General features: G+C 41.3%; 1 protein-coding gene across 1 annotated transcript in view; it reads left to right on the top strand.

Moving 5' to 3' along the window:
- jade2 (jade family PHD finger 2) overlaps positions 1 to 24,426 on the top strand; it is a 157,929-nt gene that overhangs the window by 78,119 nt on the left and 55,384 nt on the right. The window contains exons 5-10 of the mRNA XM_070917199.1: positions 6,552 to 6,706; positions 10,314 to 10,525; positions 12,712 to 12,879; positions 17,278 to 17,394; positions 22,459 to 22,947; positions 23,887 to 24,051. Coding sequence (XP_070773300.1) covers positions 6,552 to 6,706; positions 10,314 to 10,525; positions 12,712 to 12,879; positions 17,278 to 17,394; positions 22,459 to 22,947; positions 23,887 to 24,051 — 1,306 coding nt within the window. The remainder of the gene's footprint in view (positions 1 to 6,551; positions 6,707 to 10,313; positions 10,526 to 12,711; positions 12,880 to 17,277; positions 17,395 to 22,458; positions 22,948 to 23,886; positions 24,052 to 24,426) is intronic.

Here is a 24,426-nt window from a genome sequence, read left to right as displayed (position 1 = left end):
TCTTTCCTCTTGTAGCCCCTCTCCCCTTTATGACTGATTGGATACTCCTATGCTGAAATTGTGATTTCAAAGGGTGCAACTTTCACTTAAACTCGTTGCAGACTCTAGTGGGTAGAACATGTCTACCTGGTGTTTAACCTGCAGTGCAGGACTGAGTTTTTCCTCACGCATCCCCACCTGATTGTAACCCGATTGGTCTCCACTCCAGTTTTCTTTTTTCCTGTAATGGTGACTTGCTGCTCTGATTTAGTTACTGCAAAGCAAATGCTCATTTTGTTATCAATTTAGTTACTAGCTGAAGGTTAAACAATGGCCTCGCTCATTAAAAGTGTGGGCTTTGCTGTGTGATTCAGCGCCACCGCTCGTTCTCCCTCAATCTTAGGAAGCCTAATATTATTTGACTATTTATTCTGACTTTATTCTCACTGTAAAACGCCGTAGGAAACCCTGATCCTGATTTTAATTATAGCTCAAATTATTAACAAAGCTGTCTTTGGATGTTTTGAAGAGGTGAAGGTTTTCGCAGGCAGTTGTCGAACTGACAGCTGTTGCAGGCAGATTTAATCAGCTGTAGCTAATTAAGAATATTTCTCTTTGAGAGTTGTGTGCTCTTTCCCTCAGACAGGTAGTTGTCAATTGTGAATGAAGGATAATAGAAAAACAGTTGTCAGATCATTTCTTTCATTTCTCCTCTCTTCTCCTGTAATCCCACATTTCCCAACTCATTTGCCCTTACGTCTGTCTCTGCCCTTCTCCCTCTCCCCCTTTTTTCCGTTTAGCCTCATATACATTTCCAGCCTCGTTTAGAAGGACTTCCTGCTCTTCGTGAGTGATCTGTCAGGAGTTGATGTCTGTTTAAACTAGACGTGTCCTGTGTGGGCAGAGAGTCAGACTGAGAGCTGAGCTCAGCCGCTGTCGCTCTGCCCACACTGGAAATGTCTTATGTAAACGCCATCCACTTCATCCCTCCTTGAGAGGGGATTATTATTGACGAGGAAAAGTGAGATTTACACAGAGGTGGGAAACATATGGGAGCGAGGAAAGAGGAGAAGGCTAAGCTGACTTTTCTTTACCCTCTTTCTTTTCTCTTTGTTTTTATCTATCAGCCTCTTTTAAATCAAGCTGGACAAAATATTAAAAACACCTTAATATAACCCGAAATGTATGGGACAATACCAATGTCAGAAAGTTTGGAAGGTCATTGTAACATATTTGAGTTCATATACTGTATATTCACTTACTGACAGTAAAGGAGACTTAATTTTCCAGCCATAAAGTATTTTATTATTATTAGCTTACACTATATTTATTTACATGTCTTGCACTTTATAAATTGCTGCAAATCAATCAGTAAGTTTCTAGTTCTTCTTCCATATTGAGAAAATAAGAACGACTAGAAGCTGTAATGCTAAATCATACGGCTGATCATATGTCATACGTAACTAACCATGTTGTTTTTTTATAGTGCATTTGCATAAATTAAGAATAGGTTTACATATTAAGCGCGCTGTTTCTGATTATTGGCAAGTGAATGCTGTGGATGTTGCATTTATGAAACAAGAAGAATTATTTGCATCAGTCATTTGACCCAGGTCTCTCTCTTTCTTTCTCTCTCAGGCATTCACAAACATATAAATCACCTGTCCTCCCTGCCCATGCTCACATAACATCCTATTCAGCAGCAGTGTTACGCCACAAGATATACTTTACAGTTCCCACTCGTCTGCTCCCCAGGGGCACATCCCGCCTGGTAAACCGAAGACACTTCTCCTCCAGGCCTAAGAGCTGGAGGAGGGATGGAGGGTGAACTTTGGTTTTCATTGTTTTAAGAATCACAGCCCCACGGTGTGCAGTTCCTCCTGATAAATATTTCATGGGACGCGCCATGAAGATCAAAGCAAACCGAGCTGTCGTATTGTTATGATTCCACGGAGGGAACGTCTAAATATTCCCTCTCTGTAGGGCTTCTCATTAGGACTCGTCGAATGTAAACAGAAGTGATTTCGAAGGTTTCTTAATTGTTATTATTATTAGCTAAAACTATTTTTCCTATATCCTGAGAATGGTTTGAAAAAGGAAAAAAAAAAATACTTAGAAATCTTTCTACATTGAAGATTTAATTTGCTTGGGTGTGCGTCTAAAAAAACCTTCTGTTGTACCTCGATCTGCTTTTACCATTAATCTTTTCCACTTTTCAGACCCTATTTTCCAATGTTATATTTCTCAGGTCAGACATGGAAATATGTCCAAGACTTTATCCTTCTATCCCCGACAATAATGTATTCCATAATTACATTATATTGTGGTCAATAAACCAAACGGAACAGCTTGAACATAATCCGACACACATTCAAGCTGCACAGATATAGATCCGCAAAAAGTGCATTAATTAAAATCAATCTAATTAAGTCCATACTTTTGAAGCTCTTTGGCTCGTATACATTTCTCAGGGTTGGTCTTAACCTCCATCAAAAGACAGAAAATCTATGTACAGTTTCACAGAGAGCTGTCATTGTCTTCAGTATTGACAGATGACTCTGCACTTTATCTCTGCCTTTGTAGTCATGATAAAGCCTGGACTAACAGGAGTCCTTTTGCACATGGTTTTGTTTACCTACATTATGTAAGGGGTGTGTGTGTGTGTGTGTGTGTGTGTGTGTGTGTGTGTGTGTGTGTGTGTTGGATACACGATACTTACCAGTGGAAGAACACATTGTACTCTGACCCCCATTGACTCACATCCTGTTCGGAGGGATGACTTGACATTATTATGAGGCGACGCTTTTTTTTTTCATGTCTCACTTCGTGTTTCGTCTCCTGTACCTCTGACATCCAAACCTGCAGCTCACCTTAAATGTCACCACACTAGTGATAGAGAGGTGATACGTAGACATTTGACAGGCAGGGTAGAAAGAAGCACTCACTTTACGATAACACGATCTTATGTCTCTTTTGAACTGATATCAGGAAGACAGAAGTTCACGTATTGACGTTGGTATTAACTGGATGACTTCAGATATGGTATCAACTTTCACTTTTGCTCTAAATGTACGCAGGTTTGGTACAGGTATCAGTTCCTCAGTGTTGCCTGGATATCTCCCCTGTCGTCTTTTCACAGTCTTATTTTTGTCCTCATTTTCTTTTCTCCTCTTCACTTCATTTGTTTACTTTGTTTGTTTCTACATCCCCATGTTGCTAAAGCAAATCAACACTGCCAGTCACAGCTAGAAGCCAAACAAACGCCAATAGAGTCATAAAACTAAATGTAATAAAGGCCATATTAGAATAAACAAAGCTAAGAATATCATAAACTCCAACAGCACTCTGCTGATAACATCTCAGTTTATTACACTACTGACGGGTTATCACATTACGTACTTGGCAATCAGCTTTTACCTGATTATCCTCAAAAACAAAAGAAAGACCAAAACCAAAAATGAACTGGTCCAACTACTAAGTGCTGTCTGTGTACCCAAAGTTGCTGTAGGTTTTTTTTTTTAATAATTGAGAGGAATAACACACTTTGATCTTTTCGTGGCGTCTGTTGACAATAACAAAAACTATAGAATAACACCAGCCTTGTCCTTTGATAATGCAATAACACCACCCGCCGATGTGATAAAACACTGGAGTTGCTTTTAAAGTGACATAACAGAAACAACCAGCCCAGTGTCTCCAGTATGAAACCTCTTCTCCCTGTGAATGTGTGTGCGTGTCTTTGTCTCGCTCCTTTCTCCCCTGCCAGTTGACTGGACAGGCCTGATTGTCCAGTATCAGATATCCGCCTGATACCAGGCCAAAACAGTTTTCTGCCATTTTGTCCTCACTGAAAGTAGAATTTGGGATTTATTAACGATTGCACATTTGCCTCCATTGATCCTCCACTGGTGGTCTGAAGACAGAAATCAGATCTGCGCTTTGTATTAGATTAATGGATGCAGTATCAGCAGTGAAGATGCTGTTGATCACTGATGCACACATCACAGGGATGGTGAAATCGATTGATCTGGAAATGCGAGGATTGGTTGGGGCGTCTGCACAAAGAAAACACAAAAATAAAGGCACTGAAAGATTCATCCGTACTGTTTGTGTGTACATATGCAGGGTGATGTTTTGCACAATTTCACTATTAGATAAACATCTAAGAAAGCAGACTTAGAAGGTAGAAGTGAAAGTGGAACGAGTGGGAGACAGGAAGAGATGAGGGATGAAGTGGAAGGGACGCGATAAAGAGAGGACAAAATGACAGAAGTGAAAGGAAGAGAAACAGAACAGAAAGGAGACAAGGTGGAGAGGTGATGATGAGGAGAGAAATGAGGAAAGGATGCAAAAATGAAGAGGGATGAGATCTGTTGGAATGAAGAATTGAGTAAAAAAGAAGTGGACAATGACTGACTCATTTTTACTGTTTACGGTGTAGATAATTAGATGTTTTATTATATTTAGGTATTGTATAATATACTAGAATAACTCCCACACTGGTATCATAAAAGTATCATATGACTGTTGATATGCGCATTTTATTGTATATTTATTTCTAATCATATGTTCAATCAATCAGCGTTAATCATTTTCTGTACTGCTTTGGCAATATAGACTTTCCGATCTGTCATGCCAATAATGCTGACTTGAATTTGAATTTGAATATGTTTTATTCTTCTACCTCTTTTGGTCCATTATTTACTATTGTTATGAAGGTTATTTATTTAATTGTTTTTGTTATTTTCATTTCCTGTTGTAACTGTGCTGGCAACACATGTGAAATGTCGTTCTAGTGGAGATAACTGCATCAAATTGTGGCAGCTGTTGTTATGATGATGGCGGTGGCGGTGGTGGTGATAATGAGGAGGATAATGATGAGGATGATGATGACTGTGCTGCTTGATGTGAGGGCGACGGCAGTGACGGAGGATGATGATAACTGAGCACTATGATAATGAGGCGATGAAGACGCTAAACAGAGAGCTAAAGGTTGTTTTGTTTTGTTGTTTTGATCACTGATGCACTTCACCTTTTCACACAAAGGTCACGACTTCACCAGTTTGAAGGTGTGTGTGTGTGTGTGTTACTATGCAAAACACAGCGCTGTGTTGGAGAAATGGTGTGTGATGGTGTGTGATCCCGGGTGTGGTGTCTCCCTGTGTGTGTCTGTTCAATGCGCATCATCCTTATTCTGTGCGTGTTTTTCTGGTCGTATTTATTAGCACTCAGAGTGTCCAGATGTTTTATGCAGGCCTGTATGTGTGTGTGTGTGTGCGCAGATGTGTGTATGAGCGTGTTTGAGTCTTTATTGGTTCCCAGTGGGTCGAGCAGAGTTCCTGACCCCATTTCCTGCTGTTGTTGACATTCAGGCCCGAGGCTCTGGAGACCAGACACTGCCTGGAGGAGCTTCCTGTCACGGCTGCCTACAACCACTTGATTTGTCATTGTTTTGATAGCCCTTTTTTTTTTGTTTCGACATCTGATTCAGTCTTTATGGAACTTGAGGTCAGGACCTGACTGTAAGGAAGAGCCCCAGACATGAGAAGGGCTGCCCTGTAATTCCTGTTGTCATGAGAAGTGCAGGAGTTCGTCGTGTTTCGCAAAGCATGGATGTACAGCATTTAAAAATGGCCGCACAGTTGTCTCTTTTTGATTAAGGACTTCAAAGTGACACTGAAACAAGGGTCGACATTGTTAGTAGGCAATTGAATGATGATGGCGTTTAAACGTCAGAGAGAAAGAGCATGCGTATGGATAGGAGAAGTAAAAGATGAAACCTTATTTTGGTAGTCGTCCAGTGTAATTCTGTGTGAGATGTTAGTTTAACATGCGACAGTGGTCTCATGTTAAAGGGTCCAATGTGGGTTGAGTCATACACGCTGCTGCAGTATGAAATTCATGTTAGAAGTATCTATCCACTCGCTGTGTTGTTTATAACATAGTTATAGTTTCTTGGTTGCCGTGTGCTGTCGTGATCTTCCCGACAGTTTCCTCTGAAACGTTCAATAATGTAAACGTTACTCTCTTTTTTTAATTCATTGAGATGAACAATTGGAATTATTAGGATTACAGTATCCTAATTAACATGGGCTTTTCTTGTAGACCTTGTGGTACTTTTAATTTAAATACAAATCTCCAAAAACATCCCTTATTTGTGTGAATGTGACACAAACCTACAGTGAGAAAGCCCAGGATTTTGAGTCAATCTTCCCTTAATAAATACCCTTTTAAGGAATACAGAAAATAAATCCCTCCAGGTGTTTATTCAACACTCCACGTTAGCATCCAAAGCTTCTGTCTTCACTTTTCTGTTTGATGCAGCTGTAAATGGTGTAAATGTGGCATTAAGCAATAACATACTTGAGTGTGTGCTGTATTGTGTTGACAGTGTGCTGATACACGGTGCCAGCAACCACAGCACTCCATGTTCTGTGTTGCCTGTCAATCAAGAGGCGGCATTATTACCCATTAACAAGTTGAATAGTTCACTTGATTTACTTTCTCTCGTCAGTCGATTTGTAAGACAAGCTGAGTTTTGTTTGATGGCGTGATCTTTGTGTTTGTTGCAGGTTGCTGCCGGAGTCGTCAGGCGGTTTTTCCAACAACAGGCAGGAGAGGGAGAGCCACACCCAGCCTCCTCCCACCCAGCGCTACAGCTGCTATGACCTGGATGACCTGGACGTTGCCTGGCTGGAGCTGGTCAACCACGAGTTCAGACAGATGGGTGAGCTTAAACAGAGCACATATAGCCAGAAAACAATTTGACTTTGAACAAGAAGATAATATCTGTAGTTGATAATGAAAACCACGGACACCACGTCAAAAGAGTTTCCAAAGACGTCGAACAAGTGCTGAAATATCGCGTTTTGACTTGGCATCTTCCTGTATGTTGCCTTCTATAAAAAATCTAAAGTAATTTAAAGAAATGTGTACGTGTGCATGAATGATGTGGTTTTACTTGAGTCTCGTGGACTTCAGGTGTCCTGTGTACGGCTGCAGCTAAATCACATTTTCAATTTAGTCTTTAAAACGTCAGAAAACAAGTACAAACTGCCCGTCCACAATGTCCAAGGTTCTGCTTCAAACTTTTCAACAGTTCAAAATCCAAATATGTTCTATTTACAATGATATAAAACAGAGAAAAGCAAATGTTTTGCATTTTTCGCTGATAAATTACTTTAAATGAATCAATTATCAGAATTAATTTTCTGTCAGTTGACTAATTGATTAATTGACTAGTTGTTTCAGCACTGGTTAGTTCGGTTAACGCATAAACTGGAAGTAACAGAAACATGTTTAAGGATTAAGAGAGATGCCATGTTCTCTCTTTTTAAAAAAACAAAAAACGTTGCTCATGGTTAAAGCTGTTGAGTAAGTTATATAAACTCTCCTCATTCCTCTCGTTATTCCCTCCTTTCCTCCTTTATCATCACCTGCTTCCTCTGTCCTCTCTGTTCCTCTTCTTCGACACTTTTCTGTCACTTCCTCTCTGTCCTCTGTTTTGCCATGGTGACAACTGCTGACCCCGAGCATCTCTCCCATCTCCACCATTTTATTCGATATCTGATCGGCTCCTTTCAGATAAAGTGTAGTAATTGTGTTTATAAATCCCTGCTGGGGTTTCAGGCCTTATTTCTGGGACACTTTCTCCTTAAATCAAACACACGCGCGCACACACACACACACACACACACACACACACACACACACACACACACACACACACACACACACTGGCTCTTCCTGGAGCAGAAGCGGGTTGTTTCTCATAACCTTCAATAGTAGACCAAACAAACAGACGGTTGATTGGTTCTGTTGGGCGAGCTGATGGGATGATTCAGCATTTTCTATCTCAGTCCTCCACTTACTGTGTACATGTATGAGTGTGTGTGTTTTCAGAATGTGTACTTGGAGTGTTGATACTGGGCACGCTGTAATTTTGTAATTTACACATTATTTCTGTTGGGTTTAGAGATGGGGTTAATTTGATTTTCAGATTATTCGGCTGAGAGAAAACTCGGCCATCACAGCAGAACAAAACACAGGAAAACATACAGTCTGTGAGCAGTAATAGAAAAAACACTTGGTGTTTAAGATCAGGCTTCATAGCATTATAATGCATTTTGTAAAATGCAAATACAAGCAGAATAAAAGCAGTAGTGTGTAATGTGTGTGTGTGTGTGTGTGTGTGTGTGTGTGTGTGTGCATGCTGGATGCTGTGTTGCTTTCAGACAGATAAGTGCAGTCATGAGCACACACACACACACAATGATATGTGTATTTGCATGTTCGCACAGCTGTCACATGTACAAACATGGAAACACACGCACAGAAGATACATATAAAGCAAATACACTGAAAGTACACACATACACAGTGCAGACACACGCACACACACTCTCAAATATATGCGAACAGTGGTGTTGCTTCCCTCCCTCCTGTGTTGCGTGTTCAGTTCATGATGTAAATGTCACAGCAGGTTAATATCTAACGCTACTTCCCTTTTCTCTGCTGCTTCAAAAGCAGCTTCTAAATCCACAACAGCTACAATCACACGGCTTCTTCCTTTCACTTCTTCCTTCGTTTGTGCTCATGGCCACATTCAACACCAATACATGAAGAAGTTCACCTGTTTACTTATACATATTCCATATACTATGTTATACTTCTAGTACATCTGTATATTAATATAGACAAACTATATATTGTTGTTTACATGTCTCACCACTGTCCCTTTTATCTTGTCATCTTTGACTACAAATACTTGTCTATAGTTTCTATTTTGTATTGTTTTTCATTCTTGTTTTTATATACCTCTGTTATTTATTCTTTTACCTCTATACTTATCTGTTCTTATTGCTTTCATTGTGCTGCTGCAACAACCGAATTTCCCCGCTGGGGATCAATAAAGGTTTATCTTATCTTATCTTATCTTTATGTGAAACTGCAGCTCAGGTTGCACATTAACCCCCGTCGGCAATAAGATGCTCAAGAAGCCGTAAATAAAGTTGTTTTTTTTATATATATATATTTTTTGTATTTTTGGATGGGAAGGGATTGAGTGACATAAATAATAGATAGAAACTCAGGATGCCCAGCTCCACTTAAAAAACCTCCCAACTGAGTGCTGAATCCTTCAAATAAATCAATAAATAATCCTCAACTACAGAAGCCAGAACAGCAGAAGTTTCTTTAGTGCCGCTCGGAGCATTCGGGCGAGGCAATGTGACAGAACAATGTAAATACTGAATTTAAAAATCACCATACTCTTAATATTTTCTATGTCATTTATATCAAGAGCAGAGATTGTGGCGGAGCAAAATACTGACTCGACTGCAGATTGTAATTTGATTTGTGTGCAAAGACAGTAGATTTAATGCCTTACTGTCACCCATTTTCTATAATCATTGTAGTCTTGTTGCATGTAATGAAATAATAGCATGCCACAGCTGTTTGCCACCGTCCTGGAAAACCAGACTGTTTACTTTCCCGATACTTCAAATGCTTTATTTTTTCATGAGGAAGAAAGCTCGCATTCGCCAATTAAATTCGTTTTCATCAACTATTAACCAGCCTTAGAGCAAGGCATTACTTTGAGATGCAAATGGTGGCAGGATTACAAATGCTAATGCCGACACATGTTGGCGTGGTGAACTGAGCTGTCGGGCAAGAAGGGCTTACTGGCAAATGTTGTCGTTTTTTTGGGCTTTGATAGCAAACGGGCTCGTTGTGACAGAGCACATGTAACGTTTCTCAGCTTTTTCTCTGGTTAGCTAAGAGTCAACTTCAACTCCACATACTCCCACATCCTGCAGCTAATTTTCATCAAATGGCCCAAAGAAAACACAAAGTGACCTGTGTGAGGTGTAGTCTCAAAGGAAAGCTGTATGCATTTCCAATTAAAGTGTGAGACACTTGTTTTAGCCAAAAATAACTGGAATTTGTGATATTGGCTCGCTCATTTTGAGTTCCCTATGAGCAGCTTCCCATTACTGTTATCGTTGTTGATAACAAGAACTAAAAGAAACCTGAGCGTTGACCTTGTTGCACTCCAATAGTTTTAATTGCTCAGTATTTTCTCAAATATTCATCCCTCCCATGAGCGGTCATGTCTCAATCTCTCTGCTTTCAACATTTTGTACATTTTTTGAACAATGGAGAAGATCTGCATTTAGACACTTTTCTCTCTTACAGAAAAACATTATGTGTAAAACATCTAAAGTCTTTCCTGCCTTACCAGAGTTTCAGATAATTGAATTCAGTTTTCTGGTCAAGTTTGAGAGGTTAAACAAAAACTAATCCAGTTTTGCTGTCTGTCTTCTCGCCACCAGCACTACCCGAGCTGGACGAGCTGACGATGGAGTGTGTTTTGGTCGAGCTGGAGAGTGTGTGTGAGGAGAAGATGCGGCAGGCCATCGAGACGGAGGAAGGCCTGGGCATCGAGTACGACGAGGACGTGGTGTGTGACGTCTGCCGCTCGCCAGAGGGCGAGGACGGCAACGAGATGGTCTTCTGTGACAAGTGCAACGTCTGTGTTCATCAGGTCAGGAATGAAGGGATTGAGTGGCTTATCTCTCTGTTCAAGCACATGCTGTGGATTTCTTAAGTTCAGTTGTTCGTTTGGCTTTTTAAAAACTTTTTTACAGAATAAGAAAGTCACTCTGGGGAAGAAAAAAAAACCTGCTGCAAAATGCTGAAAGCGTGAATGTAAAATACAAAATCAAGGTTGTTCAAAGACAAGGTTTTGCTGTTTTCCTCAGAGCTGCCTTGCGTTTGCGCTCATATTTTTCTCCCTCTTCACCTCATTTATGAACAGCATGAAAGAGCACGTACAGTAGCAATTTCGCAAATGGTGCCGGTGACAACCAGAGGCTTGAGGGGCTCCGCTGTGTTTGTTACACGGTGACACAGTGTTAATTGTTCTGTCGGCCCCCGTTGGCACTAACACACCTTCAGTGTCATCAGACTGCCTCTGCTTACCTGTTGTTATGACACTGGAAATAGTTACCTCCAGCTGCAGACCAAATCTCATGTTCGTCTGTCACCTACAATTTCACTCTCAGTGTGCCTCTAACACCTGGCACCAAATATTGTCTCTTGTTTAATGTGTTTCCTAAATTATTAATCAAGAATTCTTTGTTAGATTTATCTTCATTTCTTCGAATAAAAGTGGAATTATTTAGAAAGACAAAGAAACAGGGTCATCCAACAAAACAGGTGTCATAGAAACAAAATGTAACAAGCAGTGAAAGAAATAATTCCTCAGAGGGAGTATGAAATAATATCAGTGCTTTTATAGAGTAAACACACTCAACACTGACTGTTGCTCTATCCTTAACCTTCAGCAGGTAAAAAACAGGCCCTGCTCACTGAAGTGTTTTGTTTGATCAATAAAATCCTTTGATCAATAAGGCGCTTTAATTGCTTTTAATGAAGACGGAGTCTTTGAAGTCGTTTTAGCTTCCTCCTGTCAGGGTGAAGTTTGTTCTTGTAGCTTCTCAGCTATATAACGTGTGATGCATCCTTCCTTCTGTAGAATAGAGTGAGTGATTGCATACTGAGAGACCTGGCTTGAATGGAGCAGCAGTAGTTTCCTGAAATGTTGTTTGGGGATGCTCCAGGGGCCTCTGAATTTCATTTGGGCCTCAACTAAAGAAGAGATTGTTTGACTTGACTCGTAACAGATTAGATTTGATAGATCTGATGTAGAAGTTAAAATAATGGAGGAGAAGGAGGCGTTAAGAATGACTCACTGCCCACAGTTTAGGAGTAAATCATATCTGACAATAAAATCATTCTCTGTTTCTGACCCTGGGGGCTGGATCTTATCTAATATAAGTCAGCCTGATATTATGTTGGCATGAAAAACTGTCAGAGCACCCCTGTGTGTTAGCGGAAGGGGAAATGGGTGGAGTGCTGATGATACAACAACCTGCTGTGTTTTAAAACAACAGAAAGTGGCATTTTGAAAATGTTGACTTTCCGGTTGAAAGTAAAGTTTTGGGGCGGGACAATAACATTGTGAGGACTTGTGTTTTGGTGTGTCGTATGAGATGAGGCAACGGAGGTGTGTCACTGTGAATTTGCTAATTTTATATGACAGAAGAAATGAGTGGCAGACTGTAAATACTGTCTATGTTCTCGGTTTAGAAGCAGCAGCCACTGAAAATATGCTGTTTTCAAAACTGAAAAGTATTGGGACATAAAAACAAGACGATGGGGCGGCGTTGTGGCGTAGCTGGTTAAACTCATGTCTGGGTTCAAATCCAGCCTGTTGTAAATCATCGTTTTTTTTCTCCAATCTGGCCCCTCTCGTACTTCTTTATTGAACTAGTTCAAAAAAGTAAGAACCAGATCTCAAAGTAATGAATATATTCCATTAAATTGTCATGTATTTTAAAATGCCAAACTGGAAGAGTATAACAAGGGTTTTGCATGCTTTAGCAAACTTCGTGCAAGCATTTGGCAGAAGAAGAGTATATGTTGCTAGAAAATTACAAGCACACCACAATTTCCTATGTTCCAGGCAGCTCAACACATGGTTGGGAAAGCAAGATTTGGTCAAAGTTATACAGTAGCCAACGGGGGACTGTTTTTGTGCTGGGAAAATTCAAGCCTCCAAATTCACATAGCCTGTTTGAAATTATAAGTTATGAAGTGTTTCTTTTTGTCCAACTTCTTCGCATCATGACCTCTCCGAACTTTTGCTTCTCTTTGTCCCCGTCGCAGGCGTGTTATGGCATCCTGAAGGTACCCCAGGGGAACTGGCTGTGTCGGACCTGCGCTCTGGGTGTCCAGCCCAAATGTCTGCTCTGCCCCAAGAGAGGGGGGGCCCTCAAGCCCACCCGCAGTGGAACCAAGTGGGTCCACGTCAGCTGTGCCTTATGGATCCCTGAGGTGAGACCCAAGGAGAGACACGGGGGTCGAAATGGCCAAAATATCCAAATACAGTCTGATATAGATAATATTTCCAGTTTCCTTTTTTTGTCATGCACGCCCTCAGTTGACCTCCGTGTGTTCTTGTACTTAAGGTAGTTGTTTTCTACATGTTGTAGAATTGGTGCCGGACTTGATTCTTCCAGTCAAAGATAGACCTACGAGCACATCAGTAGCTCCTGAGTGCTATAATTTAGCTGTGGTTGCACCTGGGTGTAACCAGTCACACATATTGGTGCAAAGTGGCTCTAGAAAGTGAGTGGTTGTTGTTTACATTTGCATGAGTGCATACAGCTGTAGTCACTGTCAAAATTAGGGTAAAAATCCATCCATGCTAAATTAGCTCAGTGGAGTCAGCAGCTATGTAAACGTGAAGAGGCAGAGAACGCTTGGTGCACTACTGTATGTGTGCGGCGTTAAAACAAGTATGTAAACAAGGTTGTCTTGGACGAGGCGTCTACGCCATGAAAGAAGGGAGAAGACCACCTGAAAGACTGTGTGGTGTTTGACATGCTTTGATGAAGACCCACACAGTGCTTATTTTGGCTCCTGCACTTGTGTTTTGACTGCGCTTCCCTTCTTCTCACCCTCACCCTGAACGACATCCATCTCTGAAAAGGCTTAGCCTTAGTGCACTCTTTCAGGTACAGCAGCTTCTATTTTCCACATTTGCATCGACAGAAACATGCTGTAACCCACCATTCATGTTTCTCAAAAGACTGCACACTAAGCCTTTTCTTAAAGCTTTATGAGGTTAAAGAGAGAAAGAAAATATCTGCCATTAAGGATGGAGCAGAAATACAGTAGTAGTGCAGATCGCTGTGATGGAAGATTTGACAATGAGCGGCCTCGTCGATGACCGCTGGCATGCATGCAAACAAAAGTACAAATAAACTGTCCTCTGCATGTAATGGATTCATGCACTGTTCCTTTAGGTGTCAAAAGGAAACATTTGTGCTGTCAGTCGCCCCAGTGTTGTTCATCTAAACAATTTAGTTATTGTTTATTATAACGCTCTAAAAGTGTTTTCATAAGACTGAATGTTGACAGAAGAAGCTCGCCGTTCCAGAAGATGGAGAAGAAAATGTGGCAATCCCTTCTGAGTGTTTTTCCATGCTGGTGGTTGCGTGGCCATTAAAGTGACATGAATAGCAACAACTGATGAAGGTTCTTGTGTTTAAGATTTAAACATACAAGATGATGAGAGATTTTATTTTCACTTACCTATAGCTAGCATCAATAAGTGATTACCTCATTTAACCTTTTGCCGTTATTATTACAAAGGTATATACAAAGAAACCCACTGCCGAGAGGAGGTGCTACACTCTTCAGCCTCTAAGTTCAATTTAGCTCTATGGCACAAAGCGGATTGGACAGGTTTGGAACACTCACTTGCTAAATGTGTGTTAAAAGAGTAATGGGTCACTGTACTCACCCCTCCTCTCTTTCCTGGCTGTGAAGTGGTACCTTTGTGGAGCGACTACAGGTTTCTGTGCAAAAATGCATTCAAATGTGTAATTTCCCCCCCCGGGGACCGATAAAGTATTTCTGATTCTGATTCTGATTCTGAATGCAGTCAAAGCTAATATGACGCTTCTGACATCCAAACCAAGTGGGTGTCTTTATGATGGCAAGCGTGTAGCTTTACTTCCGTTGTTTTGTCCCCCTCCATTTAGTCCCTCGATGAAGTTATTGCTTCACAGTCAGTATGAAGAGGAGGGAGGATTACAGCGACCCATAACTCTCTCAAAGTACATATGGCACGTGAGTGTAAAAAATCTGAAACAGCAGGGTATACGTGAAAGGTGGCCTAGATTTTTAGAAACACTCGCACCTGTCAGTGTTTTTTTTCCACCTGGGCTTCCTTGTTTACAGTAAATACTTCATGTAGCTTCTTCAGTCAAGACCTCGCTCTTACCAGTCTGCGGATAATGTAAATTGATTCGCGAGGAAGCCGTTTGTCAAGCGTGCAGCCCGAGCAGCCGCTCATTTCGACTTGATGTGTCTTGATGATACCTTTTGCAAACGCCTCTCATCTGAAAAGCTCCAAATGGACTAAAAAGCAGCCGCTCATTTCAGAGGTTCAGGGACGGATGTTGCTTCACGCTTTGCACACACCTTTAAACTGTTAAGAGAGTCAGTCATGTGTCTTCAGCCTATTCAACAACATACTCCACCAGCAGATTTCTCAGTAATAGAGTAGCTTTTGGCAGCTCAAACCTTTTACTTCTAATTGCCTTCTGTCACCCTTGATTGGGCTAATTGTTTTCGTTGCTCCGTTCGCTTTTGTTTTCTCTTCCTACCGTGGAGGGAAAAAAAAGATCATTTGCATGTCTGTGCTGTGTGTGCATTTTGTGTGTTTGTGCGCGTGTCCTTGCAAAGACTCAGTTGTGTGTGTGCTTGCATGAGCTGAAGAGGTGTTAATAGCAGACGTCCACACAAATAAACAAACACAACACGGGCTAGTAGATTTCTACTGAACATGATAGCAGTGGAAATTTCCAGAAAAGAGGCTCTGTGTGTGTGTCATTCATAGAGAGTGCTGGATTGGATGCATGTTTGTGTGTGTGACACACTGTGTTTATGTGTGTGAACACACTACCCAGCCTTCAAACGATACAGCCCCCCTGCAGTGCTGTGTGTAGCTGCCTCCTGCCCTCTGCCTTCAACCCCTAGAGAGAGGTCTCTCTTTAAACAGCTTTACCACACACACACACACACACACACACACACACTCAAAGATGCCGGTCCCCTCTTTTAAAATGCATTTTCATTTAACACTGTGATTTCCACCCATTTCCACTGAAGTGATTTCAAAATTTGTCAGTTTTCCATCTACGGGCTTTGAAATGTGAAGTAATTGGGGCTAGAATCTGCTCATCGGGAATGAGCATGTTAAAGGCTTGCATGTGGTTGCACACACACACACACACACACACACACAGAAAGCTACAGCCCTGACTTTTCTATATTTTGAGTATTGACAAACCAACAGAAGTAGGAAGGGTGCAACCTCTCTGAGTGTGCACGCCTGCAAACCGTGCGTGTTGTATGTGTTGGCATCAGGGTTGAGAACAATCCAATCAATTAACTACAGCATTCAAAAACTGGAAATCCTTTTGCCATCGATCGGTTTTCACATCAACTGTATAAAAGAAGCGAACATTGACGGCGACAGCTGTGGCATCATTGTCTGAATTGCACTTTCTATTGACATCCTCAATGGAGTGAAAATTGACCCCTACTCCGATTGAGTGTGCTGTACAAAAGACATCAATAATAAAAGAAGGAACCGAGACCGTTCTGTGGATGAGCAGATGAGAGGAGGAAAAGAAAATCAGATAGAAGGACAAGTGGTTGAAGAGAGGGAGGGGCATGACCTGCCTAAATCAGTCGCCAGCTTGTTAATGCAACCATGAAGGACGAGGAGGGAGGGGCCATGCCGCAAATATGAGAATAAGTTAATGTGAAAGAGGTGGAATGGTTCTTGGAAAGAAATAGGCAGCGGAGGAAGGAAGGAAGAAATGGCACTTTGGTGATGAGTGCTCTCCACTCTATTCTGCATGGCTGGTTGGCACAGGTCAATGACTTTTGGGTTGTATTTGGTGGAGCAAGTTTTGGGGCCAAAGCCGCTCTGAATAGACCGCTCAGAGAGAGTGAGTCACACTGGGCTTTACAATAATGTTTTTCCAAGGAGCACAGGTGTCCCTGCTCTGGGTCCAAGGACACACTCTCTAATTCGACATCTTGGCTTTGAAGTGGGAAGACACTGAAGAAATTATCATTCAAACTACAATATGTTGATTATTATCATCCAGTGGAAGGTTTGGGGGGATATTTAGAGCATTTTATGAGGAAGTTATTCCACAGATTTTGTGGTAGATATACAGAAGGGTGAAGCATTAGTGTGACATATCTGTATTAATGAAATAACTATGGTACAAGGCATCACCGCTACCAATTTTAATGTTATCAGTTAATCAGTTAATGGTGAAAATACCCGCCTAAGAAGTCCAAGAAGATGTCTTCAAATTGCTTGTTTTGTCCGACCAACAGTCCAAAAGGCAAAGATATTCATTATTCATTGTTTACATTTTCATGAGTTTTGAAACAAAACAGAGAAAAGCAGCAAATCCTCACATTTGAGAAGCTGGAAGCAGAATATATTTTTCTCAATAAATGTGTCAAATGATTGTTTGTTGAGTTGAATTGTTGTGATGATTTATCTCAGAATGAGCGAGCTGTACTCTGTAAATAAAAAGAAAAAGACCTGAAATACGATTAATCTCAACAAAATGTTGATTGTTTATCACAATGTGATATGTATATGTGTTTCTACCTGTTATGTGTTTCCTGTAGGTGAGTATAGGCTGTCCAGAGAAGATGGAGCCCATTACCAAGGTGTCCCACATCCCCGCCAGCCGCTGGGCTCTATCCTGCAGTCTGTGTCGAGAACACACAGGAACCTGCATACAGGTACGTCAGATAAACGCTTATCGCTGCATCTCAGTGTCTTTACATTTCCAACGCTCAAACTTGGAACTGGAACCCAAATCGTACCTGAACACTAATAACACACTCTCTTAACCACCAGTTCAACAACAACATTAAACCAGGTTAAGAGCTGAGTTTAAGCCTCCCACTTGTGCTTGTTGGATTATCATTTTAACAGACAAGATCGAGATTTGTCCAATGATTTGTCTTCATCCTCTCACTATTCCAACCCTCACGCCATCTGCATGCATACTGTGCATCATCTGGAGATGGCGTTGGGATGAAAACAAGCTTGAAGAAAATTGGTGATAGTTTTAATTGTGTGTGTGTGTGTGTGTGTGTGTGTGTCAATATTAAGGTTTAATTTCTGGAGTGGCATCAAAGTTCAAACACACTCATCTTTACAAACAGATAAAAGACAAAATATTACCCATGTACATACAAAAGCACAGCAAAGCTCTTGCAGAATTGTTCTAAAGTGTAAACTCAGCACACACACACACACACACACACACACTTACACACACACACACACACACACACACACACACACACACTTACACACACACACACACACACTGTCAAACAAAATATCTCTCAACAACACAGATCATCGTAGTTCTTCGCCTCCCACTGGGCGCGGGTGGATCTGTTTGAACCCGGCACCTCTTTAACATGCTGCTGAGTACGCAAACAAAACCCCCGCTGACACGCTAACACTATCCCACTTTACAGCTATTAGCCCGCGGACCACTCAGTGCCCTGAAGGTGAACTGGATTCCTAAACGCCTATGCTCCATCAGCGCGTGAATATGTACAATATACATATACACGTGTGCTGAATGTGTATGAACATGTGTCCAGATGCTTGTTTGTGCAGCAGGGAGGACGTCACAGTGTTGATGCTGTAGATTAATAGCGAGTCCTTGAGCCAGAATCGCTCGCAGGGAGAGAGTCTCTTTCTCCTGTGTCCCTGGCTGGAGGCAGGCGGGTGTACAAACACTCTCACACAGAAGGTAGAGATGCAGCGCTACGCGGCACCATGAGCAGCAGGAGTCCTGTGTAGGCTTTAATGTAGGGAAAAGTATGAGATGATTAATCAGATTTCTGTCTTGAAAAGTTTAGACGCAACAGAGTCTGAGAGAGAAGAAAAATGTTTTGTCATATTTTCAAACTTAGTTATTTAGAAATCTGTAGCAGACAAGTTACAGTGTGTGTGTTAGTACTAATGTCTTTCTATGTGTTTTTAAAATACAGTAGGTCAGTTCTTCCCTTCAGCCACTTTTTATAGTGTAAACCACGCTGCTGAGATACTTCAAGTCTTTGGTCATTTCATCTTTTGATAATTTGGTGATAACATATTCATGAGCTGACAGTTACTCCGATAATGATATCGGGTCGAGTCGAGTGTTCAGACCTAAATATTTGTGTTTAATGACTCGCTGTATTAATTGGCAAGTTCTCCAAGTGTAATGAGGCTCTTAATTAGTGCTTTATTAAAGAGGGGTGCACTGGAAAGGTCAACCAGTGAAGCCTGCGCTGTATTTGTTAAAGAGAGTCAGTCTGTGAACAACAGTCTTCAGTAACAGGGTAACACACTCAGCTAATTAAGAAAGTATTTTGCCTCATGGTTAGTTTGTCTTCTTCACAGATGTCAGAGAAACATGGCAGCCCTTTAGATTAAAAAACCTGTAGCCATGCTGTAGGTGAAGCAGGTGACTATGTAGCAAACAGCTAAAATAAGTTGGAAAATGTATTGAAAATGAATCAATGTGGCCTGCTGTTGGGTCAGTCACCAAACATCGTTCAAACATACAGAACTTTATTTCAAAGTGAGTGTAAATCCAAAAGTTTCCAGAGATACCCAAAAAAGTCAGGCTGGATTTTTAGGGGGAAAATGTGTATAAAGTGAAGCAGAAGACATATACATATATAAGTCATATTTCTATTTGATGAGATGGTGCCGCCTTAAAAACATGGTTTCTTGGGTTTAAATATTCCACAAAGTGTAAACATGATTTAGCGTCAGTGAAAAGATCACAGTACATACGCAATACTCTCATACACAGGCGGATAAGATGAGTTTAACTTGTGTAAAGACGGGAAATAAAAGGGGAAAAAGATGACAAGGGGGTCGATCTTTACATTGCATGGTTAATGGTTTAGCTTAGCTGTACTGCTGCCACTATTACACTGGGGAACAATTTGAAAAAAAATTCTGTTGAGTTAGATTTTTATGCTGATTAAAACTAAAATTGGCATGCTGATTCCAAAATTGCAGTCAGTTTTTTTCTAGCACGTCAAGTTTTCTCCACAGCTTACCCTCCAGATAAGCAAAATTCCACTGATTAGCTGTAGTAAGACTTGCCAGCTGATTACGATCGGACTCATCTACAGCTACGTGGCAACTTGTTTGTGCAGTCACAATTGAGACAGTGCGGTGAGAGGTGTGTGCAGCTCCCAATAGGTCAGTACTATCACACACATATCTGTTAAGTACAGTATTTTTCATATTTTTTAAGAAAACGGGGATCCTATAGTTCAAAAACTTGACGTGATAGAGAAAAACTGAGATCAGTTTTGGATTCCGCACCCAAAAATTAGTTAAAAACAGCTGTCAGACCTAACTCAACAAAAATTGTGTTCCCCAGTGTTATAGATCAATGTCTATGTAAACCCAGATTCCAACTGGGCGTGAAAATCTTTGACTGTTTGTGGATTTGAGGGAAATCAGAGCTTTTGAAAATGAATGAATACATCACAAATCATCAATATTCACATCTTCAGTAAAACTGTGATGGATAATTGGCGCTGATATACTGTAGCTGCGCTGTCAAGCCTTAAAATCCACGATTTCATCAGGATTTCTTCACTTAAGAAGGTTAGAGGTGACGCCTGTGTGGCCACCTCCTTAATTATCTAGGATTGCGTGTGGGAAGTAATGGTCCTGAAAGTGTAATGTTGTTGTGTTTGTTTTGAGACTAAATTAAAACTATTACAGATACTAGATGTTCAAAGATGATAAAAATAATGATGATGAAATAATTAGCAAAATACTGTAAGTTAGCAGTGTAGAGTTGAATGTTGAGTCGAGAGGGCTTTCTGGCCTTGTCAGAAACATGCCAGGGCCCGTATTTATCACACCACACGTACTTAAAGAATGTCTTCGTGAAGAATAAGACACATTTATACTTACAGTGAAACTGGGAAAACCTGGAGCAGGGAGGAAAGTCTGCTGTTGGTAGACGAGGTTGTTAACAGTTTGATAAATACAGATCTCTCTCATGGGGTAAAGTAGAATATGATTAGATTATAATATTACTGATATCTTTTATCACTGGGCATGACAATAACTGCACAGTCAAACGAACATGTTGTTAACGTACTCAGAGTGATAAAAACATTATTAATGAATCCCTGCCAGAACTGAGCAGGTGCCGTCGAAAAGGCCAGATGAGTATTTTTTTTTGTTTGCGATGACTCGGCTCGTCCCAAACAACACATCTAGCCGGCTCCACGCTGTGTTCAACCTTTTGCCTTTTGACACCAAATAAGTGATAGCAGCTGCAGCGGACTCACTCTGACATTTGGGGAAGTCGGTAATAAAAACAGGTCCACAGAGCCTCACACAGGCCATATAACAGGAGGTAACTGACCAATTAACACAAGGACACAGGATTATACGTCCTTTTTGATACTGAGTGAAAAACGAGGACACGAGAGACACTAAACACAAACTTCACTTGTGCTACATTTTATTGTGGTTCTTAAAAAAAGAACACAGATCGACCGCTCAGCAACTCTCAGGTTGCAGCCTCACAGATTTCTTGTACTTCTGAAGGCTGAAAGGTTGTGATTATGAACTGGTTTACCTCGCGCACTGATGACCTACTTTAGTTCAAAATCAGTGTATTGTTGTTGGGGGTGTGACAGGCCGGTCTGTGCTGCATTTTTCCTCATCACTTTCTGAGTCCAAGGTAATTACAGCGAAAATAGGATATAATAGCCTTTAATGTTATATTATTATTCAGCTTTTTTTTGCCATATCGTATAAACCACCGCTGGATAAGATCAACTACCTACTTTTATTATTTTTATGTGTTAAATCAGGGTAAAGCTTTACATTTTCAGTGTAAGGTTGGCTTATTGCTTAAGCATTATTTGTAAGAGTGCAGTAGTTTTTAAGGTTACCAAAGAGCAAACTTTTGAATTTGCCGAAAGCCGCTGAGCCAGGGAAGGCAAGAAAGGCTGTTTGTGAAAACGTTAGACACAAGTTGTTTCCCAGACGGTGCAGTCGGTAGGATCAGTCCGGTTTTTGTCACCATGTTCATAAACAACACAGAGAAGAGAGTCACCATGCTGCTGAATGCTGAAAAGTACATCGACCTGCACACACACACACACACACACACGTACACACACACACAACGACAACAACACATAGCCACAAGGGCTCACACACACACACAATCACACCATGCCTGGAGGGACTCAGCAGGAGGCCACCTCTTAGTATGACCTGTAATGGATAGCACTGAGAAACACACACACACGCGCACACACGCACACACACACACACACACACACACTCCCAAGTTACCGAAATGTCAGCAGAAATGGGGAAACTGTGTTTGTTGTGACTTGGCTTGTCTTTCTGCTTCGCTGCACTTCTATTGGAGCCTTGATGACACAAGAAATGGACCAACAAAGTGACAAATTGATGGAAAAATTGTGTGTGTGTCTGTGTTCACATGAATGTGTGTTTCAGATTTAAGTTGCTCCAAGATGATAACAAAAAACAGCCTTTTTATGCTGATCGGCTTGTCTTTTTAATGAACCCAGAGACAGAACCAACACTCAAATAGTTTAATCATTTCCCCTTCGCTGTTTTACCTTCCATTCCTGTGCTCCATCTCTTCTTTGGCTCCCTACTTCCTTCTCATCCCTCCTCCCCTATGTCTGTCCTATACCACCTTCCTCCTTCCCGTTTTGCTCTCTTATCCTGTCTCTGCCCTTAACTGTATTTCCTCTTTGTCGTCCTCCCAGTGCTCCATGCCCTCCTGTATCGTGGCCTTCCATGTGACGTGTGCTTTTGACCACGGCCTGGAGATGAGGACCATCCTGGCAGAGAACGACGAGGTGCGCTTCAAGTCCTTCTGCCTAGAGCACAGCTGCACTGCCAGCAACAGCAGTACAACCCTCAACAACTCCTCCAGTTTGACCAGTGTGAGCAACGGCAACCACACCACCAACGGAGCACACGCCGCGGCCAGACCTGACTGGGCCACCACAGGCGTCGGTTCTGAGCTCCGGCCGGACCAGCAGCACCAGCCAAACAGTGGCAGCGGTGACCCGGAGCAGAGGTTGGTATTGTACCCGGTTTCGGTGTCGGCATCAGAGCGAGCTGAGCGGGAACAGCTGGAGAGAGAGAAGGTGAGCCAGAGGAAGCAGAAGCTCCAGGAGCTGGAGGATGAGTTTTACCGACTGGTGGACCCCAGGGAGGTGGCCGAAAACCTGGCGCTGCCCATCTCCCAGGTACGTTAAGCCGTGGAACAGAAACACTGTGATTTGTCACATGAAATGACACCATACTCATTTATTGTACACCTTCATGTGTAGCTGACTCCTCCAGACCGTGAGTCAACAGCTCGCTCAAGCATACAAATTCCATGGCAACGACGTATAGCAGGATGTCTCAGTTCATTGAACTGTGATATAGATGGAAAGTTCCTTTTCTGTCCACTAATAAAAGCTGCAGCTTGTGATTGGCAACACTAACAACTAAAGACAGGAGAACACTGTAATAAATCCATGGAGCACTTGTGTTGCCGTGTTGGCTTACAATGTTATAAAATATGAAAATAATAAACAATAATAATAAAATATGAAATAGTAAATAAAAACTTGATGAGGTTACTTCTCATTTGCCGGCACAACATTATTCTGACCTTTACCTTGTATTTCAAAAGCACAGTTAGTCATATATTAGTCGAGATGAGTTTGGCTTCCGCAATTAATTGCATTTAATCAGATGTGGTATTGATGAGTTGCATTTAGAGCGCCGGCTCTACTGCATCAAATAAAGTACTCCCTTATTCACAGGTAAACTGTCTGATAAATCACAGGCGTTTGTTTAGAACGCGCCGTGATTAACTGATCTCTGCTTTCCAAACGTGGTTGTGGCTGCAGGCAAAGAGCCTTTTTTATACTAATACTCAAGTGTAATAGAACGATGTTGATTGTTAGGTGCCACTGGTCAACAGTTTAAAGAATAAATATATAGAATAGAATAAAATAAAGACAAAATGATGAATGCATATTCAGATTCATTGATTTCAGCAAAGTAATGATATCGTAAGGATGAACTTACCATTCACTTTTATAGTTGCTAAATTCATTTTCTTTGCTGTTCCACTTGAGGCGATGGATGTCCCAATCTACTGACTTTCAAAATCATTACAATTCTCATCGCAGGTGGACTTCTTATATCAGTTCTGGAAGTTGAAGAGGAAGGGCAACTTTAATCGACCTCTGGTGACCTTAAAGAGGGACGAGGTGGACAACCTGGCCCAGCAGGAGCAGGACGTCCTCTACAGACGCCTCAAACTCTTCACACACCTCCGACAAGACCTGGAGAGGGTGAGTAGGAGACATGAGTGTATGTTTGTTTGGTATGAAGCCAATGACACTTGTTGCTGTGTGCAGTGCATTATTCAGACTGCAGGTAGTTTTTCATGTTATGTTTATATCTGTGTGTGTGTGTGTGTGTGTGAGCATGCGGGTAGATGTATGCTCAGTGCTTGATCCAGCTAGTGTTGCTAATATTTAAGAGGTACTTTACATTTTTTAGAATGTTAATTAAAAAGATCATTTACAGTGTCATATGAAGTTGATTTTTGCTTTCATGAATATTAATGTTAAATGAATGAATAGCCAGAAGGATGAAGGCATAATGAAATGGCTGAATGACATAATGAGTGATTGAATGATAGCCCAGGGTTGGAAATGTAAGTT

Source organism: Enoplosus armatus, chromosome 13, assembly GCF_043641665.1.
Source record: "Enoplosus armatus isolate fEnoArm2 chromosome 13, fEnoArm2.hap1, whole genome shotgun sequence".
Taxonomy (NCBI): Eukaryota; Metazoa; Chordata; class Actinopteri; order Centrarchiformes; family Enoplosidae; genus Enoplosus; species Enoplosus armatus.
Note: the sequence above shows the minus strand (reverse complement) of the source record. Positions and strands in the feature narration are given on the sequence as shown.